The 27,373-nt window shown below is 36.6% G+C and overlaps 1 protein-coding gene across 1 annotated transcript in view; it reads right to left on the reverse strand.

The window, feature by feature from the left end:
• The window catches only part of APOB (apolipoprotein B), a 36,227-nt gene that overhangs the window by 5,235 nt on the left and 3,619 nt on the right, over positions 1-27,373 (reverse strand). Inside the window, 24 exon segments of the mRNA XM_039721595.1 lie at positions 287-7,867; positions 8,609-8,985; positions 10,777-10,922; positions 11,190-11,377; positions 11,502-11,677; positions 12,915-13,125; positions 13,690-13,811; positions 14,029-14,211; positions 14,583-14,794; positions 15,975-16,142; positions 16,897-17,088; positions 17,379-17,555; positions 18,097-18,334; positions 18,673-18,884; positions 20,317-20,463; positions 20,671-20,788; positions 20,958-21,185; positions 21,969-22,188; positions 22,917-23,002; positions 23,203-23,327; positions 24,252-24,407; positions 24,591-24,744; positions 25,764-25,909; positions 26,735-26,850. Coding sequence (XP_039577529.1) covers positions 287-7,867; positions 8,609-8,985; positions 10,777-10,922; positions 11,190-11,377; positions 11,502-11,677; positions 12,915-13,125; positions 13,690-13,811; positions 14,029-14,211; positions 14,583-14,794; positions 15,975-16,142; positions 16,897-17,088; positions 17,379-17,555; positions 18,097-18,334; positions 18,673-18,884; positions 20,317-20,463; positions 20,671-20,788; positions 20,958-21,185; positions 21,969-22,188; positions 22,917-23,002; positions 23,203-23,327; positions 24,252-24,407; positions 24,591-24,744; positions 25,764-25,909; positions 26,735-26,850 — 11,679 coding nt within the window.

Here is a 27,373-nt window from a genome sequence, read left to right on the forward strand (position 1 = left end):
GTTTGATTGGAGCATTTTAAAATTCACATTATATCTCAACATGGATATGACACACATATACACACGTATATATGTGTGTCATTAGCCTCCAAGGTGACTGACTGAGACTCCGATAGTAATTTATGAAAAAATGCCACTGCTGATAAAAGAAGTGTCATCTAACACCAATGCTAAACAGACAGAAACACCTTCATTGCAAAGTCCTGGGGAAAAAAGATCTGGAAAAGCCTAGTCTACAATAATTTTTTCGTTCAAAATCATGGCATATAGAATTTCAAAGTCTTACCATTCAGATCATATTCCAGGAATTGCAATGTTGAGCTGCAGGTAGAGTCAATGGAATGTTCAAAAGAATCCTTCTTATTTGTGAAGTCTGTTCTCCAGGTGACGTTGTACAAAGGGGAAACAACTTTGAAAGATCCAGTCAAGGCACCAAATGATGGGATGTAAATTCCAGCAGGCAAGGATATTTTCAGAGGGGGGATCTCAATTTTCTGTTCAGGAATGGTAATTGTAGGCATTTCAAAATCTGCAATTTTATTAGCTACTTCATCTAGATCTACAGAGAAACTGCCAAATGAAACACTCTTTGGTAAAGTGAATTGAGACACAGCTATTTGGTATTCAGGTATTGTCACCTCAAAAAATGGCATTTTATATTCTTCTAATGTAATATAATTTGCTCCTACATCCACTTTGGGGAATCTTAGCTTTGGCAGTGTGGGTAAATGGACATCAAATGGCATTGTGCTTAGTGTCTGTGGAATTTTTATGTTGCGCAAGTCAACGGTGTATGCTGGGACCTGGAGAGTGGTGAAAGGAAGGCTGAACTCTGGAGTGCTGAGGACAGGGCTTGGAGCCTCTAGGTGTAACCCAGGAATAGTGACAGTGAAGCCATCAGTCAGCTTATTCACAGGTATGGGGAAAAAGTAACCATCCTCACTCTTGGTGTACACGAGGGATGCCGAGCCATTCAAGTACTGTTTCCTGTTAGCACTGGTAGTGACGTCCAGCTTCAAAATATCCCATAAGCTCTTCTCAGAAATGGGACACTTGATGACTTTGAGGAAGTCCATGTATCCTTCCAAAGATCCAGAAACAACAAATTTTGCCTCTGAGTTTTCATTTGATAACTGCATATCATGACTGAGAGATAGTGAGTGAATTTGGCCTTCACCCTTCCAGCCAGCTTTCTGGTTTGCAGGACTGATTTTCACTACAACAGCCTCATTAACTGATGCCATGCCCAGGAAGGGATTTGGCTGAATGGCTTGAATCTGAAGATCTGCTGATACATCCCAAGGAGCCAGCTCTAAGGTTGCTTTGCATCTCTGAGTCCCCGTTGTTGTGAAACGAGATGTACATCGTGCATAGTTCTTCCCATTGTGCTCCCAGACTGCATAAATATGACGGGGAGATGCTTCGACTGCAAGTAATTCTTTGATTTCAATCAGCCAGAGCCCATCTGCTTTAGAGTGGGCCTCGAATCTGAGGGATGACCGAGCTCCATTAGCATTTAAATAGGCATTTGCCTCATGGTCTAAACTCCCAGAAAATGCATTTCCAGTATAAAATACTCCATCAATATCCCCAGTTGTAGAAGATTCTACTGATATGTAATATGTAAGGCTCTCCAAAGCAAATTTGTGAGCAATTTCTCCCTTAGCACTGGTACCATATTTGGGAGTATTAAAATCATATATTAATTTTATCCCTGAGGAAAGAGTGGGTTTAGATTTTGTATTTCCAGAAAGTTCTTGGCTGAAATTAATTTTTAAAACTGGTGTGTCCACTTCTATATTTGTTGCCACCGAAGCTTCCATGATCCTCTTTAAGAGAGTGACAGTGCTATCATGGTTTCCTCCTATATATTTGTTATTACTCAGGGACAATGCTGTGGCCAGCTTCAACCCTCTTTTTCTTGTCAAACTTGTTGAACCATCCAGCTTAAATTGCAGAGCCTCAATGACAGAAGAGGATGCGACACTGAGATGTCCAACAATATCTGACTGATTGAACAGCCCAGCATTTGCAGTTAAAGTCATTACGCTGGATTTAAATGAGAAGTCATAAGTAATGTTGCCCATGGCTGGAACTAAGATGTTGTTTGCTGAGCTGTTGATTCTGAATCTAGGAAGTTTTAGAGTGCGTAGATCCTGGGGGATATGAAGGACTGGAAGCTCAAAAGAAGGTACAACTAGTGTGTAAGATGGAACTGAAAAGCCAATTATTGGGACTGTGAATCCTCTTGTGCTTATTTCTTTTGGAAGTGTGAAACCAAAGGCTGGCATCTCAGCAGTGAAAGGAGAAACTTCAATATTCACAACTGGAATGGTGTATCCTGGAATTGTGAGAGTCCGTGGTATTTTGTTCAGTGATGTTTGTATTTTGTATTTGTCCAGTTTTGTTTTGGCTTCATTATATGACTTTGTAAGAAAATCTAAAGCTGCATTTCTCCCTTTCTCAAAATGCTTGTTGAATAAAAGGATGTTCTTATTAAGTACTTCATGCACTTTTGCTAAAGGAAGTGGGATTGCATGCATGTCTTTGTTTTTCTCATACTGAGCATTCAAATTTAAATCAAAGGATTGTCTTGTTGTCTTCAATAATTCCTTCAGGCCTGCATGTTCCCACAGTGAATAATCTTTCAGCTGAGGAGTTTTGATTCCAGTGTAGGGAATCTGAATCTGAGGAATGCTTAGAGGAATGTTTAAGAAGTCCAGGTTGGCATCTCCATTCATTTCGATATGAGCTTCAATTCTGTCCTCATTGCTGCCAGCAGACATATTATGGAAATATCTGTATTGATTGAATCTGCCAGTAGCTTGCCAGTTGACCTGCTGAACAGAAGAACTGAAGGCAAACCCATAGTTATTCAGGAAGTCAATTTTGCCAGTTAGTTTCATTGGGAAGCTGATTTTCACATTTCCATCATTGTTTGTTGAAAGACGAATTTCAGAAGGGTTTGCCAAGAAGGAAAGTTCATTATTTACAGTTCCAGTAACCCGTCCATGGAGCCGAGCATTGTGAGAGCCTGTTAATTCTACTTTCATTCCTAGAAGTTCTCCTGTGCCTTGCACATTCAGAAGGCTACGTCCCACACGCTGTGACTCAATTTCAGACTGAATCTGAAGTGCTGCAGACATTAATGAATGACATTCATATTTCATAGCTTGGTTGACTTTCAGATACTTATCATTTATTCTGTTGTTGGCAGAAAATGTAATAGTGGGGCCCTCAATCTTGAAAGTGGCATGTGAATCATGAGTGCCTTCGTCGGAGAAATTGGGTGAAACCCATTTCCAGTTTCCTCTACCAGCAGAGGTAAATGATATGTATCCTGCTTCTACCTCTGCTGTCATGTTATTGATCAGATCAGCCTGGCTGGAGAAACCAGCTTGTGGAATATTCAGTCTGTGAGAATATGCCATTCCACTCTGCATCCAAATTTTTCTTTGCAGCTTGACCATCAAGTTATTCTGTAGCTCTACTGAATTTTTCTTTGTATTTAAGTTTGCTCTAGTTTCAGCTTCACCTTCTACCGAAGTCCCTAAAAATACCACTTCATTGGTATGATCAACTTTAAGGAACCTATGGTTGACTTTCATAGCATTTTTAAGATTCAGCTGTTTCATGTCAGGGGCCAGCAGACGTGAATCTGCAATAACACTAAAAACTAGGAAGTCCAATTTGGATGTTGTTTGAGCTGAAATGGAGGTAACAAATTCTGGACTGTTTGCAGATGTTGTGGTATTACGAATCTCAGCTTGTGTAGACAGTGTGAAGAATGGCGAGGTGACTCTGAAAGCACCAGACAACTTGCCAAATGTAGGGACAGTCACAGTATGTGGGATACGTGGGAGCTGGAACTCTGGTATCTTCATGTTAGGAATCTGGAGCTCATTCAGATTTAGCTTTGGAATCAATAATTCTGGTATTTGAAATTGAGGCATTTGCATTTCTGGGAAAGAAATGTCGGAAAAGGGCATATCTCTCATCTTCAGGTCTTTCAAATAGACATCGATAGATGGGAACTGAAATTCCGCAGACATGATTTTGTCTATTGTTCTCACAATCAGAAGCTTAACTTCAATCAAGTCAATTGTGAAGGAAGGAATTTGAAAGGCATTTAGAATTTTAAATTCTGGGGTAGTAAATTTCATTGGGATTTTCAAGTCCTTTAGTTTCTTAATATTGATCTCATAGGAGGGGATACGGAGATCAGTCAGTGGGACAATGAATTCTGGTGTTCGAAATGTTGCTTCCCGAAGACTTCGGAGACTAACCTCAAAGGCAGGTATAGTGACTATAACTGCCCTGATTTCAGGGACTTTAAATCCAGTTTCAACAAACTGTTTTACACTTTCAGCCCAATTTTTTAGATCATACTCTTCAGCCAACGCAGTCATTTTTTTGGAAGCTGTGCTCCATTGGTCAGAGATGTATATGACAACAGAGTTGTAGAATTGGCTTATCTTCTGAAGACACCACTGGAATTCCTGAGATATATCCATTTCAGAAATCCTCTCTCGCAGGTCTTCCAGATGTTCATTTACCTTGGCTTTGAGATTAGCAAATGTTGTTGAGTCTATGAGCTCCCTGAGCCAGTTAATTACTGCAGCAAGCTTCGTGTCCTTTAGTTGTTCCATGTATTTTGAAATCACAGATCTAAAATCTCTTATATACTGTTTCAGTGCCTCTGCTTTTTGTGGAAGTTCTAGATTTCTGAGTTCTTCATTTATTTTCTGAGTCACTTCTCGAATTTTGTTATTTGTGTCATCTACAAACTGGTCATAATCAAAAGCCTTGAGCTTTTTAATAACCATGTCAAGGAACTTGTTGACTTGCTTTATCATCTTTTCATAATCAAAGGTTTGCACTTTCTTGACAGCATCATCAACAAAAGCAACAACTTTATCAAAGCATGACTTCACATCAGCATTTTGCAGGTAGATGGTCAGTTTCTGGAGAGTTTCTTTTATTCTGTATGTTTTAAGCAGTTCTATTATTCTGTCAATTAAAAAATATATCTGCTTATCAATTTCATATTTTATAATCAATTTGTGCATATGACCACGGAAAGCGCTGATCTTCTCAGATAATTCATATTCCTCTATCCAATTTAGAATGAAGTCTTTGATTTGTTCAAGAATTTCATTAATTTTTTTGATTGGCAAAGATCGCTTAAATTTTTCTAAACATTCTTTAGCATCAAATGCTTTAATCTGTTGTTTCAAATTTTCTGCAATGCTTCTGAGATCAATATTCTGAATCTGATTCTTGAGTAATTCTAGGTTTTCCTGTATTTTTGCTGTAATCCCGTACTCATCATCAACATTTTTAATCCAAGCCAAAGTGCTGCTTCTGATTTTGTTAAGATCATATTGTTGGAAGAAAACCCGCAATTTTTCAATGATGTTGATTACAGTTGTTCTTACCTGGTATTTGTTATCTAGAGCTGTCATTGTTTCAACTATTTGATCAAGAAGCTGTGCAATAAGTCCTTTAATGTCGTACTGCTCATAACAGTCTTTGATGTATTGCTCAACTTCTATCAGATAGATCTGCAGCAGAGACAGTATTTCTTGAAGATTGTCCATGGCTTTTTCCAGAATAATTTGGAGATCATCCGATGTTATTCTGTAGTCCTTTGTGAAAGCAACAAAACTATTTTTCATGCTGCTAACTTTGCCTTTGATATCTAATTTGTCCATGTAATCGTTAATGTCCTGTGGCAGTTTGTTCAAAGTTGCCTTGTATTTTTTCATGTGCTGTTCTATATCTATGCTCTTCAGATACCTTTGTATGGCCTGCAGTGTGGATAGAATGGTGCCTCTGAGTTTTTCAAAGTAAACTGGCAAATTTTCCAAGAAGGGTAGGCTAATAACATGCATATCTTTATTTTTGTCATACTTCAAAAAGCCAGAGATGCTGAATTCTTGAGGCTCCGATATGCTGTTCCTGAGACCCAAGAGATCAATTAAATTAACTTCTTCAGATGTTAATGGTAGTGTGACTGATGTGTCCATTACAGATAGATCTGCTAAAGCTCTTCCATTAAGTTCCACACCGATCTTTTCTGCATTATTGTAAGCGCTGAAATCTTGTGAATATACATTATTGTTTAGCTGACTTTTCAGTTTCCAAGCACTTGACTGCTCTGATGGAGTAAAAAGCATATTAACTTTGTTGTCAAGCAGGGTAGTGTACCTTCCTCTAGACTTCAAGCTATGGCTGGTAGAGCCTCTGTAATCATGGGAGAAAGTAAAAGCAAGAGGCTCTGCTTTAAACAGCAATTTGCTGTACAAGTCTCCTGTGTGTTCACCCACAGCAACCAGCTTTCCATTAGCATTGGTGTGTACGTCAGCCGTGATGACAAATGGGGCCATAGTGGAACGCACAGCATTGCTGAAACGGAGAGGTTTGGAATCACAGTTTGTGTTCATGGTAACTGAGGAAGAAAGTCCTGCCACATTCAGATGAGCTCTGTGACTCACTGCTGCGCCTTGAATGTTTGCCACGGTGTCTGTTTTCAAGTCTGCAGTTAGACCAGCACATGTAAGGGTGTAGGTGTGCCTTATTTCATCTGCTTCATGGACTCCTCGGACATTGCCATCCAAGTTCATATTCAGAGGCTCGAGAAGGAGTTCTGCTTTGTTGGAAACTTCTGTTTTAGTGTATTTAAGATTATTGCTCAGTTTAGCTGTCAGTGAGCTAGGCTCCAGTTGAAGGTCAAAAACATGTTTGTGGAACTTGTCAAAGCTGAAGCTGTTGTCTAATTTTGAAACAAATGTTAAGGATAAGCCTGGAATATTCAAATCATTTGTGTATTCCAACTTAATCTCTTTGAATGATCCCTGCAAATTATTTGAAAACTTGAGTCCTTCTCTATTAACTCTGAAATTTAAAACATGTTTGTTGTCCATACCCAGAACTGTACTCTGATATTCACTTCCCAGCGTTATTTCTGCTAGGCTCACTCTTCCACCTATATTGAATTTTGCATTGTTTTTCCCATAGCGCCCGGAAGAGGACAGTGACATGGAGCCTCCAGCAGTGTCGAGCTTGGCATTCATTTCACTCTGCATTGCCAAGGGACTAAACTGCATGTTGGTGGTTGCAGTGCTGGCTAGACCATACCGATTGACATTGAGTGATGACTTATGTGCAGCTCGATTCTTCTGATCAGTCAGGGAGATATCAGTGTTGAAAACAAGGTCCTGGGAATTGAGAGAACCTGCAAACACGGCAAAATACTGGATTTGCTTGTAAGTGGCTTGGCATTCGGATCGAAGTGCTGCCATCTTCTTTGACAAAATTATTTCAAGCTTATTGACAGCTGCAGTATGTTGATACCTCCCGTTGGTTTCAGATGACATTTTCAGCTGGCTGTTTTCATACCTCAGTGAAGCTGTGTTCTTTAATAGCCCATTTTGTACATCAGAAATTGAAGTAATGGAAAATGAACCATCACTGTATCTGCCAGATATCTGATTGGTAGCCTGAAGGTAAGAAGACTCCAACTTCAGATCTGATTTTCCTTCTAAAACCCGTCTCTTTTCATTGTATGTGGTGGACAGAGTGTAAATGCTTTTTGCAAACACTGAAGCCACTTCCAGCTGCCCTTCCATATTGACATTATTGGTATTCAGGTTATTTATCTTTTCAGAAACAATGTCACTGGAAAATGAAAGCCGAGGACCCAGAGTACTTGATGCTGTAAGTGATAAGGTGTAGTTTGCAACTGGAATAGGTTCATAATTCTTTCTGCCGGACAGCTTAAAATCTGATGTTAAGACTCTGTGCTTCAGGTGATTTTCATAAGCATAGATGAATCCGTTTCTGTTATATGATGCTTCTCCAGAACCTTAAAGAGGAAAAAAGAGATTTTGATATTTGAAGCTAAAGTTTTGAACTACAAATAAATTAAGTTTCTACACTACACTACTAAATATAATAATGTAAAATGACATAAAATTATGTCATTATTTAAACTTAAATTAAGAAGATGGACTCAAGAATAGCCCATATCTAACATTCCTAGATTTTAGTGTTTTCTTTGTCATGCCTCAGTTATCCTGAGGAGTTTAGAAGAAAATGAACCTGAAGACAGGTTGTCCGTTTGCTGTTTAAGAACCCAAACTGCAATTCTAAGGTAATTAACTTAAAAATACCATATTATGGCAATATATGGACAAAAAAAAATAAGACAATTTTATATACATATATACACATATTAATAAACTGAGAAATAAATTGTGGGCATACCTACACATACACTTCCACACCTGATTTTGAAAAGAGTTGATTTACCAGCTGCACAAGTGTTTGTACAATGCCTTCAGTTTTGAAGGACATTTTCTTCTGTAAGGAACACCCAGGAAAATACGGACTGTAAAAGTCTTAACTGAATTAAACTGACTTCAATTTCAGTGCCTGAATAAACAGACACACCAAACATCTTTAAAATCAAAGGGAAAGTGATTCAAGATCGTGCAACACCTGTCTTTAAATAAGTGCAGGCAAACGAGTGTACTGTACTTGATATAAGGGATATAAAATAATTAAAGTAGGTTTGCAAACATTGCAGTATAGCAAACACGCTTACCTTTCACACTGTAGGAAAGCAGCTCAAGAACTGAATCAGCATTTGTGTTATAGGTAGCTTTAACGCTGGTTGCTCTCTCTGTGGTGCTGTTAGTCACGGTGTACACGGCTGTCCAGTTGTAATAGTTGCTGTACACATTAGCAGAGACCTCTAACTTGCCCAGCAAAGGCACACGGAAAGGGTAGGATTTTGGAACAGTAAATGTTGGGATTCTGTATTCCTGAGATGGCACACTTATTCCCATGGACTCCACTACCAGAGGAGGTGTTTTAACAGTCTTCGGAATCCACATCTCATCAGATGATTTTCCCGCAAATGGCAGTGGAATGTCCATTACAAAACTGTTTTTATTGAAGTTGTATCTGACCCGGCCTTCACTGGAAAATAAAGATAACTCTGTTAGAAACTAAGTTCATAAAGCATATACAGCAGTTTTCATTATTTCCTCCTATGCCCAAGATACTGAGCCTACTTACATGCTTATGTCAATGTCCTGACTTTAGTTTTAGAGAGAAATGTAATGATCAAACATTAATGTCAACATTTTCAAGCACTCATTCACCAGAATTTATCAAAAGTATTTTTGGTACCAGGAAATTGTTTCAATGTTTTTTCCTCTTATTTCATAAACAAAGGGACTTGTAGGTAAAATAAAAAAAAAAAATCCTCCAGAATCACTGGCACACTTGTGGGATGCTGAGTACCAGCAAAATGCAATTATGTTTTTTTTAGAAGTGATGTATTCTTAGAGAAATGCGTGAAATCATATTAGTGTTAAGAATTTATCTATCTTTCCCATTACAAGCATTTCAAATGTTCATCTAAATATTCAACTTTTTTTTTTTTTATTCTGAATAAAAGGAAATAAAAATCTAAGCATGTGACCAGGAACTAGGACTGGAAAATGGATTGTTGGCTGAAGGTTCATCTAAATATTCAACATTTTTTTTTTATTCTGAATAAATGGAAATAAAAATCTAAGCATGTGACCAGGAACTAGGACTGGAAAATGGATTGTTGGCTGAAAAAACTTAATTAGGAAAAGGCAACACAGAAGAAAACTTAGCCTTAATTTCTGAATGAACAATAAGCTGGCAAAGATACTTTTCTTGTTTCCCTAACTGGTCTTTCATATTGCAAAATCTTGAATTTTTACACTTAGAGCTACATCCTAAGATGAAAATGAAACAAAAACTTTTGAAATTTGTTCCTTTACAAAAAGATTACAAATTTACAAAAGGAAATTTGTTTCTTTAAAAAGCTACATAAAGGAGCAGTAAAAACCCCTAATATTATTGTTATTATTATTGTTATTATTATTAGCACAGATGACAACAACCTAGGAGAAAAAAACAGTTTCTTCCTTGCTTATACTTAGCTCAGGAGCACAATGGCAGCAATAGAGATGTGTATCATTAACACACCATATCATATTAGCACAATGAAAGATAATACATGGAAAAACAGATCTAAGAGATACAAAAGTGAAGACTCTTCTCCGTTTGTTTTTGACACCCAATCTTACACTAGCCTCTGTTGTCCTTTGCACTTATTTCAGCATTTAATTTCTATAAAATTTAACACAAGGGTAATGACATTCATACAAGTCCTGTGAAATTCTATTAAGTAGAAGAGATGGGACCAAATTAGTGCAAGCACCCAGTCCATATGTGTGCAACTTCCCTCTGAGCACGTCAGGCATGGGAGGAGGTCAGGTTGCTCTACTGGTGGGCGTTAACCAGTATGTGTAGGGAAATGGGAAGAACTGTCCAACAGGACTGCATAGGAAAATGCAGAGCTATGAGGGTTATGGCTGACGTGTCAGCAGGGATGTAGGATACAAATCTATGAGAAACGTGTCGTCAGTATTTCTGTGGCTTAAAGACTGTTGAATGCTGTATTTTTATTCAGTACACCTTTTGTAACAATACAACACTTCGGGTTCTATTAATATACTACCTGAAGTCAAATCTGTATTAAATATGTGCATCAATTCCTCCTTTCATTTCTCTGACTGTAAAGTTCTTTGTTATGATTCCAATCTTATGCTAATGTTTACAGCAATTCCATGCTGTTTTATAAAACCAAAGCACAATAAAGTAACACTAAAATGTGAACAAATATCTATTTTCAGTTTCCTGTTTCACTATCCTGATTTCATTCCCTACCTTTTCAGGAAAAGTTCTTCAGGAATGGTGATAACAGGCAGGTTAAGTTTCTGAATGTTCAGTTCCTGCAGTGCACTCAGTTTGTCTTGCAGAGTCTGGGCATAAGGGACATCTTTTGATGTCTTTTGCAGCCAGGTGTTGGTTGCCTGCAACAAGGAGAAAAGTTTTTCAAAGTAAATAAAAAGTTTTAGGACTTCCCAGTAAAGGTATTTGAAAGTTATTTGAACTACCCAAATACTGGGGTCAAGCTATCTACTAAAGTGACTCATTCTATCAAAGCTGGAAATACATAGCTTATTCACTATGATGAGTGGCTTTACACGTAGTTCTTATTTTAGCTTTCATGGGGGAGGCAAGAATTCCTCAGGGCTATGTACTGAAGCTGTAATATCTACTGCAGGTTGAAAGCCTACCACAATAAATTGTGACACGATATGTCGCAGTGTCATGTCTGTATGAGCCACTTTCCGATCCAGAAGTTCGTTGGTATGCTTCTCTAGAGTTTTTGGGTAGTCTGAAAAGTCAACTGGGAAGGCAGAAGACAGTTTTTTCACAGCAGCACTGGCACCTGAATTCCACTCTAGCTCAACTTTCTCAGCATCTAAAAATTTTAAAAAGAAAAGGGTAAAATCAGTAATATTCTTTTCTTGAGAGATACTATGAACTAATGTAAAAAGATGCTAAAATTTAAAGGTTGTGTATGTGTATCATGTTTTTGGCCCTACCATATCTGAGAAGAACTCTTTTTGATATTGAGTTTCCATGAATTGTTGCAGCTGAGCTGATTTGAAGATATGCTTTGTTTGGTGAATAATTAACCAATGCTTCACTTCTAAGTTCGGTTTCCAGGCGAGGAAAAGAAATGGTGCCTCTTAACATTGCCTCTTCCACTCCAGCATATCTGTGAAAGAAAAAATATATGTGAACAAAAATATTTAATTGTATTTTTTCAGGAGCATTTTCAGCATTTAAATCTATAGCAAAGGCATAATAGGTGTTATAAAAAAATTAGATTGAATCAAACTTGTAAACATTGTTATAACTCAATATTTTCAGCTTCTGCTAGTTACTTTGAGAAACCTGTAGTAGACTATTATAATGCTGCTGTGCAGATACACACAGTAATGGGTCTGTGTTAATTTCAAAGGAGTGAAAAGGATGGAAGTATGTACCTGTCCTGCTAAAGCTGTAACTGAACCAAATTCTAAATGCCTTACTCAAGCTGAATTCTCTACTCAGGATACAGACTGTGGCCATGAATCACATAGAAACAAAACACTTGGCAAAATATATTATGCCAGTGGGCTTAATTTTCCTTTATTCACATTTATTTTATATCTCTAACTTTGTTGACTCGAGCAAACTTCTAATGTTATGTTAGTGCAAATGAAAGGGAATTGAGGTCTCTGACATCTGTCCAAAGCTCCCACTGATATCAGAGGCAATTCTACATGAACAGCAAAGACAAAGACTCCCTGGGGCACCATCAAGATCACAGAATTCCATGGAAGATTGAGGTTTATTAAAGAATGTGATCAGCCCATTTCACTATGGGCTTGTGAGGCAGACAATTTTAGAAACCCTGGCAGGCTGAACATTTTTGTTAGCTCCCCTGTAGATGTTCCCGGAAATATTCTCATCGAGAAGCGTGGGAATTTTTACAGGAAGCTCTCAGTTATTTTTGGTTTTGTTTCTTACTGAGTGCCATTAGATTTCTTCATGGGGAGATGTAATAACTTTTTTTAGAGCCAAGCATATCCAGTAAAAGATAATACCTCTCTGAACAAACCTTGCCTTGTTTATATCCTTGGATTATCACACCTGCAATAACAGTAGTACAATGCATTCTTGTAGTCATGTGTGTGCAAACATGGAAGAACTACCTCAAGGAACTTGTAATTCAAATTATATCTATACATATAGTAGGAAAGATCAGTCAATGTGTTATATGTATGCATTTGATTACTATTACAAATAAAATGCTTTGAAGTTTTTTATAATGGGGTTTCAATGGCAAGTTTATCTGTCTCTGTATTTAAGAAATTTCTCCAAAATGAGATAAAAATTTGCTACATTTTTACATCCAGTGAAACCTTTTCAAAGGTAGCTTTTAAATTCTAAATGTTTTCCTGATTTACCTTATCTGGCCAGTAAGAGTTACTTCTGTAATCTTATTGTTGTTGACATCTAGGACAAAGGTGTATGCTTTCTTCCCAGAAATGGATTCATCAGTAATTCTGAAGTTTGTACCAAAGTCAACACCAACATCTGGAATCTGGACATCACTGGTCAAAATCTTTTTTCCTCTGTTGTACCTGAAGGTCAATGTGGCCTCATGCTGGTTTACACCTAGAAAATATAATTTACTTTGGTTATTCCCAACTATGGAATCTGTTTGGACTTTTCTTAAAAGGAGAACAAAAAAGAATCAGCTGACAGTTATATCCCACTAAAGATCTAACACAACTTTTAATAAGTCTGATTAGCAACTAGGTCATCTTTTTTCTTCTCATCTTCTAAACATACCATGGGCTGACCCACCAACTCATCAACACTTTTGTTATTTAAATGACCCCATAGATTTTTGTATGCTTTCACTCCATATTTCATAAGAAACATATTTTTCTATTGCTTATATAGACCCCCTGAACATCTCCTCTTCCTTGCTTCCATTCACCAACATCACACTTTTATTAAAATCATGCAAAGTACATAATCAGCCTCTCATCACGAAAATCCTGCACTGGGATTACATGAAAGGAAATGTAGTTAAATTGTGGGCTGCTTGGGCGTGAAAATGGTATTCTATTTTACATGGTTAAGAATAATATTAAGATTATTAATAAAAGTTCCTTTTCTGTAAAATGACAGTTCAAAACTGAGAAAAACCACACAGGTTTTTTTGACTCTTACCTTCTGCCTGGACAGCAAACTTTAAGGTGTCTATCTGGTCATTTCCCTCTCTCTGCAGTTCATAGTTTGCAATTGCAGAGTATTCCTTTACTTCGCCTGTGGGCACTAATTCAACCTCAAATCTACAGAAGGAGTAAAGAAATGTGTTATGAGTAACTTTTTTGTCCATGACCACAAACAGAAGAAATCATACAGTTCTGAACAGCTCTCTTTCTGAGCTGCTGCTGCCAGTAAGTTTTGAAAGATTTTTAAAGGTAAGCTTGATGTGAGAGATTCCTGGAGACTAAGCGGGAAGGTAGTTAGCACAAAATAAACACAGTTTAAGTTGACATGACTTACCTGGATTCTCCAGTCAAGGGAAAGTATGGAACTGCCTCTGCATCAGTGGAGTTAGGGTACAATACTTTGGTGCAGAAATTTAGACCAGGAATGAAAGGCTTACAAGAAGTTGAGGTTTCTTGGTTCTCTATCAGAGTTGGAATCTCTTCAGTTTTGGCTGGAGACACCAAATGCAGTGTATTGCTGGAACAGAAAAGTTAGTAATTTATTCCCAGGACAAGTGCTCAGATGTCCTATTAACACAGTCACTTCTGAATAAAACTCTCTTATTAATGTAGAGGCTAACTGAAATAACATCTGGCTTTAAATGATGTATGTATTATTAGTGATAATTATAATTTAGTATATATTATATACTAAATTATATATATATAGTATACTAAGCCATTTTTTTCTAAAATTGATGTAAGTAGTTAATTTAAATTCAATTTAAAATATGTATTGCTATTATAGTAATTTTATGTGAAAGAAAACAAAATAAAATTCCAGCACAATAAAAACCAAGGAGAGAAGGAAGAACATAGCCTTGAAAGCTCTCATTCAGTTCTCATTACCTGACACTGAGGAGTTTTACTGGACTCTTTGGAGCAGGAATGCTGAATTTCAATTGTCCAGCTTTTACACTAACATGTGCTTCTATTCCAGATTCATGGAATATATTAGAATTCATCTCCACACCACTTCCAGCAAATTCAGGCATGTTTATTCCCAGGTGTGTCACAAACTCAACTCCTACTGAAGGTTTAGCAATGAGATCTGCTTGCATCTATTTAATAAAAACAAAACAGGGTATTTATTTGCCCAATACACTTCTTGCTTGTTATACAAAAAACCCCATGTTAATACAGAGGTTAAGTTTTAGAGAATTGATTCTGTTATTCAAAAAACCTGATTCCCAAATCACATAATCAAATGGCCCATATAAGTGGTAACTGTAACCAGCAAGATGATAACATCAAGGATCCCTACCTATTTTAATGTAAAAATACTCATGCTTCAGAAAGATTTTTGTATATAGAGCTACTTGCATGTATTTTTAAATCTGAAGACAAGAGCCAGTTCTCCATTGTAAGGAAAAAAATAGCAGTTTTCAAGGACAATGAGCAAACTATTTTACAAAAAAGAAATCGATCCAAGATTTTAATTTCTCTAAACACACACTGGCTTATTCCAAGCTTTTTCTTTGGCCATTAAGAAAGAAGGGACACCATGAAAAATTCTGGAAAAGATTCCAGAGCTAACTGAAAGGCCATAAGTACTAAATTTGAGTATTTATTTCTTATTTTTATTTAGATCTTGGTATATGGCAGAAAATTAAAAAGTTTAGATTAACTGAAACTAACAAGAAGTTCTTACAAAACATTGACTATGTTAGAGCAAGGTAGTTATTAGAACTGTAAAAAGGAATAGAAGCATTTATTTTCTTTTAATTTTAAGTGGATAATTAATTTTGTGTTACATGCTTTTTCCTTGTTATAATTTTAAGCTGCTTCCTCTCAGGTGAAAAAATACTTTACTTGACTCAAATTTCAATATTTCTTTTAAATGCTAATCAAAATTTTTCTCTTTGAATTGGCCACAACAAAATGTTTTGTTAACTTTTAGGCTTGAACAGCAAATTCACGTACTGTAGCTTTCATACTGTTGTATTTTGAGTGCAGGGGGAGAGATAGAAACCGATTAAAAAGTTTTATTTTTGAAAGAGTGGTTGAAATATTTTAAATTAATAAATTTTATGACTAATTTGTAATTTATTATACACATTGCTTCTTAATCTAATTTAAATGTTATCCACAAATTAACCAAAGACCTCTAATGAGTTAGGATTTTTTAATATTGAGAACATTTTCCAATCTTTAAAATGTTTGTAGTGTTACAGTTCAATCCACAAACTAAAATGTAGATTATTAGGAGGAGAAAAAATATAGACAACTATTGGGACTTACGCTTTTTTGTTGAAGCTTTGCAGCTACTTTTGCCCCAGGTGTTGTTATCCCAGACAAGGCAAACTTCAGTTGCAAACCTGCTCCAGTTGGAAGTTCAAACTCATTGTCCATGAATATGTAGTGGATAAATAGATCCCTGTCAACACCTTTTGAGATGGCTTGTGCAATCTGGGAATCAAACAAGGAAATGAACACTAACAAATCCACACTTTGGAATATGCACATTTTGTAGTTTTCAAACTGATCAGGGAATGATTGCAACTCTATAATCCAAAAGAAAATTTCATATGGAGTAAAAATCTAATTTCCACAGATTCACTGCTTCTGAACATATACTAAAGACTGTCAGCAAAATCTGAATTTTAAATGAATACCGGATTTTTTACCAGCCTTGACACACACATTTTATCTACCTTAACATACACGTAAAAAGGCAAATTGGTTTAGATACCATGTAATATTCTGGTTTCCCCAAAGTCAATGGCAAAAGATTATTTTACTTCTGTGAAAGAAGGATATTACCAAATATTCCTAAAATGTACTCCATCTTTTTTAAGATGATACAAGGATGACATTTTTCATATTAAAACATATTTACATAATTAAAAATTTAATCATGTAACTTAATACCAAAGTACCAAAGTTTTTGGGAATTGTTCCAGTTGATATCTCAATAATACAATATGAGCTGAACTTTCCCTTTTTCCTTCCCCTCACCAATCCTCTAGGAGGACTCTCCTTGGTTATTGAGGAGTCTTCACAGATTTCTCAGTCCTTCAACATAAGCCTGGATGTTTTATTTTAAATAATTTTATTTTCATGCTGGTATCAAATATTTTTACATAATACAATCTAAATCTTAAAAAAATCTGTTTGGAAAAAAAGAAAGTCGATAATGCACATTGCTGCACCAGAAACATACCATTTCAGGAACAGTCTGAAGAGTTTTAACACTCTTTAAAATCAAGCTTCCCAGCAGTTTAAAATCATTGAGTTTCATGTACCCAAGCTCTTCTCCCAGGATCCTTAGATATGCTCTTCCTTCCGGAGCTTCTTTGCTGCCCAATTCTTTTATCAGTTTTTCAAGGTTAAGTATTATTCCTTTCACAATATCCTGAAAATTCAGTCAGAAAGAAATACAACATTTATAAGAAGTATGTGAGGTCATATATCTAGAACAGGTACTTTGTGAACGTCAGCTACTCTGCACATACACTTACAGATTTCTCATCACACAAACATCCCTCAAATACAATTAAGAAAACAGATTGTTAAATAACATTAAGGATTTCTGTTTATCTCACCATAGAGGGGAAGGAACATACAGAGTAAAGCACTAAGTGCTGTAATTACTGTGTACAAATAGGAATGCTGTGCTGTACAGAGAATGTTTTCAAGCTGTACCTGATCCTGCTTGCCATCCTGTGAGTAACCAAAATAGTCAAAAAGTGCCTTGGAAACCTTCTCTGGCACTTTGCCATCAACCCAGTACAGGGCCTTGGTTGCAGTGTCTGGGAAAAATCCATTCTCTCCAAACAATGCTTCCAGTGTTGGTTCAAATCCCTTTCCATCCAAGCCAAGCTGAAATGAACAGAAAGGACAATACATAACTGAGACAGTTGCCTCCTTTTCTTTGGAACTTTACAACAAACAGACTTTCTTGGGAGAAAAAATGCACTTAAAGTGTATCCTAGAAGCCCATGACCCTTAGTGGAAGATATGGAACACTATGTCTTATAATTCATTTTATTTGTATGGTGAAGTTCAACAAAAAACCTATGCATAGGTTGTATCTCACTAAAAATCTACTGTGAGTACTTCAGTGTGCCAGTAATGATTCATTAGCACAAAGTCAATTTGATATGGATGGGTTCATTTTACCCTGTGCCCTTTAATAACTTCAGCAGGGTCGTCTATCCAGTCAGTGGCAAGTGACATCACATAATGAATGGCTTGTTCTAAAGCCCATTGAGGCCAAATCAAAGTCCCCTTGTAGTCACAGTGATCTTTAGATTGCTCCCAAGGTTTGTAAAATATACATTATTCACGGAAGGTTGTTATAAGAAAACAGAAATGAGAAAGAAAGCAGCTGAACACTAGCAAATGTTTTTGATAATTGTACCTCAAAGACATCACTTGGGTCAAATCCATAGGCATGCAGGGTGGTTTTTAGCATGGTCTCCTTAGGAACATAGCTGTTTGGATCAAATATCACGTTTCCTTCTACTTTGGCAGAGATGGGGTCAATTCCAGGTACAGAAACTCTTTTTGAGATCTGATAATTTTGTGAGAATTTTCTGAAATCTTTGGCTGTTGGGAGCTGATTTCCTTTCAGAGCTTCTTCAACTCGGCTTTTCAGACTAGGGAAGAAGATAGCAATTAAAATATGATTAGTACATATTCCAAACACTCATTTAGTCTTAATTAAGGGATTTTTTTATGGTTTTGCAGACATTCATACAGCTGTGCTGATTGCTAATGGATAGGTCTCTGCACATATTTAACAGTAAACATAAGACTTAATGAAAAGACTATAATATGGCACTGTCCTCACAAAGCCAATTTACTCAGCTGATGTGCTTGTACAAATAAACAGAAAAACCAGTCAAAAACTCCACTGCTAGTGAACTACTACTGCAACTATGGTAAAAACTTTTTTTCTCCCAATGAGACCAATATGCACCTAAATTTCACTTACTCTTCAATGCCCAGTTCTTCAGAGTCCAGGATGTTGGCAATGTGTGAGGCAACAAAGCTTTTCACCTGCTCACTCTTCTCCTTTGTGAGGACTCTCAAAATCTTTGCAAGATCACTTGGAGAGGGATTTTTCATCACTAGGAGATAGGATGCCAGACGTTTCTCTGTGGGTGCATCCAGTTCTTGGAAAGCTTTGAGAAGGGCTGAACGGTCCTACACAGATAGAGAAAGATTTGCATCTATGAACTGGCTCATGGATGATATTGCTAAAGCCTTTTGGGAATATATAGGGTGAAATAATCACAGAATATTCTTAATTGGAAGGGACTCATAAGGATCACTGAGTCCAAGTCTTTAGTGACTGCATACCTATTTTTGTACTTTATTTCTACAGCCTATCACCACAGTTTCTTTGAAGCTATTTTGTTAAACTTTCTTTTGCTAGAAAATATTATAGAAGTTATGGCTTTATTAAAAGTGATTTTCATAGAATCAGAGGATCACAGAATCATTTCTATTGGAAGGCACCTTTGAAAACCATCTAGTTCCAGTTCCTCTGCCATGGGCAGGGAACCCTTTCACTGGACCAGGCTGCTCAAAGCCTGATCCAGCCTGGCCTTGGACACTTCCAGAGATGGGGCATCCACAGGTGCTCTGAGCCAGTGACTCACCACCCCCACAGTAAAGAATTTATTTCTAATATCTAATCTAAAACTACTCTCTTTTAATTTGAACCCATTCCCTCTTGTCTTGTCAATAAATGGTCTTGTAAATAGTCTCTCTTATCCTTTATTTTCTCATATTTTAAATTTATTTTTCCCCTCTATTTTTTGTTTGCCTTTTTTTAAAATCTTTTATTTATTTTTTATCTTGTACATACAGGTTACACTTTTACTTAAGAATTCCAATTTTTGATCATTGGCAATCATATGTGCAGACAAATTGTCAAAATTTGGAAAAAAAAGATAATTCAATTTAGGAAAAGAAGATGCTCAAAATCTACTGCTACAGGAAAATTAAAAACATTGTTTAAAATGGAGTAATAATTAAAAAATTAAATGTATTAAACTGAATATGAGTATATGAGTTTCAGGTGTTTCCAGTCTCCCAGACCTTTTAAGCCTTGTCTGGAAAAAGGAGCATATCTGAAACCATCTCACCATGCTGAGCAGAAATGCTCTGTATAATGATATCTATTCTGTCAGGGATGCTGTAATGTCACTGCGTTGTAAACACACATCTACCCAGTACTGTTAACAATGACAAAAAACCACCAATATAAAACAGGGACATGACTTTTTTCTTAGCTAAATATATTTATGTCTGGGGTAATTAATTAGTTAACACCACCTTTAAACAAGCAGAACTCCACTGAAGACACTAAAAGGAATAGACTTGATCTTCCCATTTAAACCGAGACTAACTGTACAAAGAAACTGCATCTCAAAAGAACAACACCCACTAAGTCAGGAGGTTTCCCAGCTAGGTGTATGAAAACTTACTAAAGGGGTTCTGAAAAGCTGGAGCCAGCTAAAAGGGAGATAGCAGAACTGAAACAATGGGAATAGCTTTGCATATTCAGTAACTCCTGTGAACAGTCAAGGTGAACTGAGAACAGTTTATCCTGGATCTTGCACCAATTTACCTCTTCAGTAATTGTCATTTTCCTGAATGCCTGGATGGCTGCTTTCTGAACTGAAAGTGATGCAGCTTCATTTCTGATACATGTCTTCAGAGAAGATTTCACACTGGGTTTAGCTTTCTCCATTACTGCACCCATGTTTCCAATAGCCTGGCAGTGAGGAAAACACAGAAAGATGATAAAAACTTCCTCTGCACTAAGAGAAGTAGAATAATATATGTGATAATATAATATAATATAATATAATATAATATAATATAATATAATATAATATAATATAATACCATATAATACAATATAATATAATATTAGCATTATTATAATAGCCTGCATAAGGAAATAAGGAGATAAAAATACCCGAAGTGTGAGGTATGTGAGTTCATCTTCCCCAGAGCAATCAGTGCCAAGCAGTGATACCATGAAGTCTGCAACATCTGCTATTTCTTCTGTCACAATCTTCTTCTCATTGTAGAACCTAAAGAAATAGATAAATGCATCAGAAACACAAGAGGAAATTGGGAAATGTCTATATTTTATTCCTAAAGAGCAAATACGTAAAAATAAAAATATCCTCCAAAGTGAACACTCTTAGGGTTTACTCAAAGCACTGTAATTTTGTACAATTACATGCTATCATTACTTACTTAGTAACAGAATGACTCAAGCCATAAAAGGAAGCTCTGCTTGGCTGATACTGGGCCATGTTAAGAATTTCCTGTATTCTTTGTGGAGTTGGAGAAGGCAACAGTCCCAGGGTGTATGTGACCAGGTCTGCCACAAGTGGATTCACATTTCCAGTTCTCAGGATCTGAAGGATTGCACTGTAGCACTCTGGAGTCCCACACTGGGCCAGGGCTTGGACAGTGATGGAGCTGAAAGGAGAAGAGATGACTTTTATTAATTAATTCCCTGTTTGCAGTTATCACTGCATGTTGACTGTTTGAAACAAATGTATGGCAGGTTTATTACGGTGTTTTAATATAAGTGATGTAATCTTATGTTTGTCTAGAAGCAAATTATGCAAATTCTTACCAAAAATAAACTTCTTGGTTTTACACGTTATACTAATGACCCAATTAAATTAGAACATGTATTAATAATATGATCATTACATGGACGTATCTTTTTTTTTTCCTTCACAACAGACTTTTACACAACTTTAAGTATTATCATCTAACATATTGACCCAGACTGAGGCTATAGTTCCTTTACAGGTGGAGGACATAAAGGATATGTAACCTGGCTCAAGTCCAGCTCGGACAAAAGAGTAAGGGTGTGGAGTGGAGGGCAGGGTCAGACCAAACTAGCACTCTTCCATGTCTGCCAAAGTCTCACACTCAAAACTGTGTTCTTTGCTATAAGTCACACTTGGGGATTTGGAATTACAGCCATTGTCCTTGAGCAAAGCTGCATGAAAGATATTTGGCTATAAAAACGCATCCAAAGGATTGTGTCAGGCACACATAGTTGTCTTGATGCTCCCTTCCTTATTTCCCTCTCTGTATAGCTCTCAGAGCACTTATCTTTCTGAAAGACACTCATTACATTCAGTACGCTTCTAATTTAAAACTATTTGCAGAAAATCATCAACCATAGCATGGTTTTGCCAGGCGTTGATGTGTGGTGTTCTTGCACTGTGAACTGCTGAAACACACCTTGAGGTTTCCATCATCTTTGGTACAAAAGAGCCAAGAGTGCTGTTGTGTAAACTCCTCAGCCCAGAAACAAATCTGTAAAAGAGTCTTGCTCTCTGCTGGTTCTCCTGGGAGGCTGCAAGTTTCTGCATTTCCTGCAGGGTTTTCAGAACAGCATCACCCTGCCTGGGCAGTTTGGCATCTGTACTTTCCAGTGCAAGTCCCTTCTCTTCCAGTGCATCTAGAAATTGGAAAAAAAATGCATTCTTTATGTCTTTATAAGGGAGCTGTGTTAATTTTTATCTTCTATCATACATTCAGGATAAATACAAAGTCTGTACATTATTTAATATGATAACTGTTAACATTCAACAGCTGAGCAGTTTATAAAAATAATGCTGTGGAATTTAATATTATTGTCCAAAAAGTTGAATATTTGTACACATTCTTTTATATTTTTGTGAAGAGTATTCCTTAACACTTCTCATATTAGCATATTTTGCTTTTTTAACTATTAATAAATATATGTTATAAGAAATATTTTATGACTGGGATTAATAGCTGCAGGTCAGAAATGTATGTTTCAGAACAAAATATATAGTAATAATGGATTGTTTACATTTGCAACTGAAGCTAAAAGATGCTTAAGAAATTATGGGTAGCTGAAAAGGGTTCATTAAACTAATTTCCAATAAGATTAATATTACTTTTCAAGCAAATGATACATTTTTAATTTTTAGAGAAGAATTTTAAAATGAAAACACAAAGATTATTTAAAATTAGGGGTTTTTTTAAACTTCTTGGGTTCTTCCATTTTATACTTAAACTTTTCCTTACTAAGTTGATAAAATTTCATTTAAAATGATGAGTTTATTTGGTCCCCTCATCCTTAATTACTTTAATGAAAAAAATTGTCCATGTATTTGTATTTTGTCTCTGTATTTATAATATTGAGAACTGCAGCCATACCTCCATCAAAATTTTTGTTAGTGATCTTTGGGGTATCTTCAAGCTTCAGAGTCTGGTTGACCTCTGTCATGACACCATAGCGTTTTCTAGGAAAGAAAGACAAATTTTTGTCTTTATTTAAGTGCTTTAGTTAAGTCCAAGTGCTTTTACAAGGTCTTGACAGGTCTCCTGTCTTCTTAAAAACAAAATGTCCATTTAGGGATGTAGTCAGGGCAGAATGTGATACATCACCATTTAAAATGGAGATTTATAAATATAGGCGAATAATAAATAGTGAGCAACCTACTTGTATGAGGAAGGCAGAAACAGGTGTTTTTCACTGCAGACAACATCTCTTATGTGCCTTTTCTTTGCATCAATATTGTAATGACAGAACTGAGTGCTCTTCAGGAGGGCAGATAACGGGGTGTTCTGTAAAAGAAATAGTTTGGCAGTCAGCTTACTGAGTAGAATAGGAAACAATCATAGTTTTAAAGGCTGACACAGTTTTACTGTAAGATTAACAGTTACATGTTGGAAATGGAGGTGCACAACTGGAATCATTCTTACACAAAGACAAAATTGTGCCAGTAACAATCTTTGGACTTAAGTCCAGAAATCCCACTGAAATGTTCCCTCAGGCCTTATTGAGGTGCTTGGGTTAGTAGTTCATGATTGATCCCCTGCTGCCTACAAAGGCTCCTTCATGAAAACAATTTGTAATTTTTGGAATAGTTCAGTCCCCTTGTAACAACTCTGATGTTCAGTCTCATGACACAACTGTTAAAGATTTCTACAAAAAAACTGTAGAAATGTGTTTTCCACATTATATGCAACCTTTTTTTTTTTAGTTAAAACACCCAAAAACAAAGATGCCATGAAATCAGAAAGCAATCTGACAATATTCATGCAAGCAACTGCATCTGATCATTGTGGACTAACGGGTAGACTGAACATTTTGTCAAACCACTTACTTCAGGGCATCTAGAGCCGTATCCTCCTGGACCTTATAGACACTTTAGAGTTTTGGAGGTCTACATGTTTTAGATAAAATTAGAATTTTGAAAATCATGACCCAATTTGGCTATGCTCTGATAGATTATTAAATAATCAATAGTACTAACTCCAGATATGAAAAGCTCTCCTTAAAAGAGAGATCAACATGAAAGAAGGTAATTACACTCTTTGTTTTTCTCTATTGACAGCCAACAATACTGCCAGTCTGATCTAATGGAAGGGTGCAGTAAAAATATGTTTTCAAAAAATAAATATAAAAGTAGTCATGGTAGTGATATTTATCATTTTAAGTGCAGCTGTGAAAAATGTTACTTATATAATTTTTAATGGCATACTTACTAGTCCTTTTACAATGGCAATGGGGCTGACATGATCTCTGATGGGACTGAAGTTGTCACAACCTTTCAGGTACCTGGTAATTGAAATATCTTCTGCAACATTCCCTTTTCTGGATTTGAATTCAACTTCACTGTCACATTTTCCATACACAGTATCCTGGAAAGAAGAAAGAAGTCAGTGCCTTTGCTCATGCTGTCAGACATTTTCTGATCTACCTGAAAGGCACCCTTTCTGATCTGTATGTCCAAGCCTTTTGCAAATGATGTTAAGGAATAACTGTCTAGGTGAGCTTTTTTCCATTGGCTAAAACAATAAAGTTAATACTTTCAAAATACCTACCATTGGAATTGTTTTTATGTTTTCCACCGTTTCTGTTGGCACAAGGAGAGCTGAGATGATACCTCTCTTGAGATTCAGTACATTCACAGGCTCATCCTCCTCTGGATACAGCTTGACTTTTGTTCCATCCTGAATGCTGAATTTTAGCTCATTCCTGCCCCCCAGAAAAACAATATTAGTATGAAGTCATATTAAAGCCACACAGTGAAGAACATGTTATCAATAACCTACTGGGCTAGAGATAAAGCATCATGTTTATCTTGGTCTATCATTATTTACTATTCACTGCTGTTACTAACAGAAAGTACTACTATTAAAGCAGCAAAATTCTAACCAAGGACATTTTGATTTCACCAGATTACGTCATCTAAGGGCAAGCAAATACCAAGAGCAATGGCTGAAAGTTGGAATTGCATAAACTCAGAGAGGAGATAAATTTTTAGAATGAGACAATTATTAACTACTGCAATAAACTACAAAATGATGGGAAGGATTCACTACTAGTCTGAGTCTTTAAAGAAAACCTTGACTGTTTTCTGTAAAATATATTTTAACACTGTCTCTAATTGGTTTGAGATCTAGAGCTAGCGAGAAGAGATGACTACTGAGGCACTGAAAGAAGCACAAAGGTGAATAACTAAAATATGCACTGACAAGCACTAGAGTATAGATGGGTAGAGGGAGTAGAAGAAATTACTTACAAAAACAAATATGTAGAGAAAAGACTAGCTAAACAGGCTGTTAGAGATTGGGACTGGAAATCTGGACTTCAGTCTCAAATGCCTTTCTATTGCACAGTCTGTTAGCAAAGGAAAATTATCTTAAACCAGCTGAGTGCAGCCATTTGAGAATGTGTTTACAAGAAGGAATAATAATTACACTTGCAATAATCTTTTGGGGCACTACCCAACAACTTCTGTGGATGACAGAAATGAAGAAACCATTCCAGGTGAAAATGTTGTATGTAAAACTCCCTTCCCTACTGGCAATTGAGAACTGTGTTAACTCTTAAGTGTATCAGGCATAGTTATGCTGTGGAACCAGCTTACAAATCTACCATGTTATCATGAAATGTGTTCCATGACTAGAAAAACATAATAAGGGTGGACTGTTTACACTGCAGCCTGTTCCATGCTAAGGTCCCAAGTATTGATGACAATTGACATTGCTTACTTTGACATGGCACTTGCAAAGTCCTCAGAGTTCTTGGACTTTTTCAGAATAGCCTTTCCTTCGGTGTCTACACCAAATGTCTCCCTCAGGGAGCAATGCATTGTCCTCAGGATGAATCGGCATAGCTGGGGTACCTCCAGCTCAACCTGAAAAAACAAATATTATACATTATTTTTTTTAGCATTATCACATTTCCAGGATCACCCTGCTACTGCTTATTATTCTTTTTAGCATTATCACATTTTCAGGATCAGCCTGCTACCAGCTGGAAAGACTCCAAAGTGCTCTAAAGAGCTTTAGGTAACTCCATGGAGGAGATAAGAGGGCAAGTATTTGCTTGGCTAATAGTAGGGATCATACTAAGTAAGCAACTTAGTTTCTCAGAATTTTGAGTATTAGAACTGTATGAAAACTTGAGTCATTACCCTGATCAATGTGTTTAAACTCTATCAGAACAGTATGTGCTAAATAAAAATATTTTTCAGAGTTACTCCATTTTAGGAAAAAAAAAAACAAACCTCAAAACCAACATGATGTTGAGAAAGTTTTGGTCAAGATAAGGTGACATCGGGTAGTTAAATGGCCTATGGGACTCTTTCCATCAGCAGGTTCTCATGTGATCTTCATGGTATTAATGAGTTATTTTAATTCAATTTCTAGAGTGTTTCATGGGCATTGGTAGACCAAGCTTTGGAGCTAAGGAAAACTGAAGTACCAGGTCTTGCCCCTTTCTCATGTAAAAGTACAGCCAGGTATTGAAATGCACAAGCACAGAGGTGTGAAGGACTTCTGCCATCCTCAGTACCTCTGTCCAGAACAGGTGGGGGGCTTAGTCTTCATGATCTTCAATATGTGCCCTTCAAAACGATGATCTTGTTTGGAAAATCACTGAAGGATGCTCCCCAGCTGCCAGTTCCCATACTGTTAAGTACACAGTCCCCAGCTGAGTGTATTTACTCCTCTTTGCCTACCTTGCAAGTGATCTTTGAACCGCTTCGAGACTCTGTTGTTCCTGTGATCCCACTTGATGTCTCTGCTTCATATGAGTAAACATATTTTCTGAGGGGTTTAAATCTGGTTGCATCCTCTGCAATTGGGAAAATGAGAGTGGTTTTATGACCTGACTAGAATATGTATGCATATGTGTTCCGTACAGCGTGTGCTTAGTGTTGTGTAAATAAAATGAACGTCAGAAAAAAGAAGACTGAAGACTCACGCTTCCACTATTTCCTTTTACAGAATATCTTTCAGACAGAGAAGTGATGACTTCATGTCAGTTGGATACTTTCTGAAGCATAGGACAAAACTTCTGGGAGCAGCATATGTTTTGGGGTCCACTGCTCCGATGGGATTTGACACTGTGACCCCACCTGTCCTTCAAATCATGCCCAAAAAGCAAATGAGAAAGACAGGAGAAAACTTGAAGTGTGAAACTGATTTAAACCTACCCTATGGATTCTAAATTGAACCAATCAAATTGTAATTTTCAAATTGGTAATAAAAAGATTCCTTTCAGCTCAGATTTTTCCATCATAATGCAAATACAAGGTGCTTTACCAGTCACATGACTGAGACTGAAAGCAAAAAACCGTAGAAATAGGCAACACACC

The sequence above is a fragment of the Passer montanus genome, unplaced genomic scaffold (assembly GCF_014805655.1).
Source record: "Passer montanus isolate IOZ18808 unplaced genomic scaffold, ASM1480565v1 scaffold46, whole genome shotgun sequence".
NCBI classification, from domain to species: domain Eukaryota; kingdom Metazoa; phylum Chordata; class Aves; order Passeriformes; family Passeridae; genus Passer; species Passer montanus.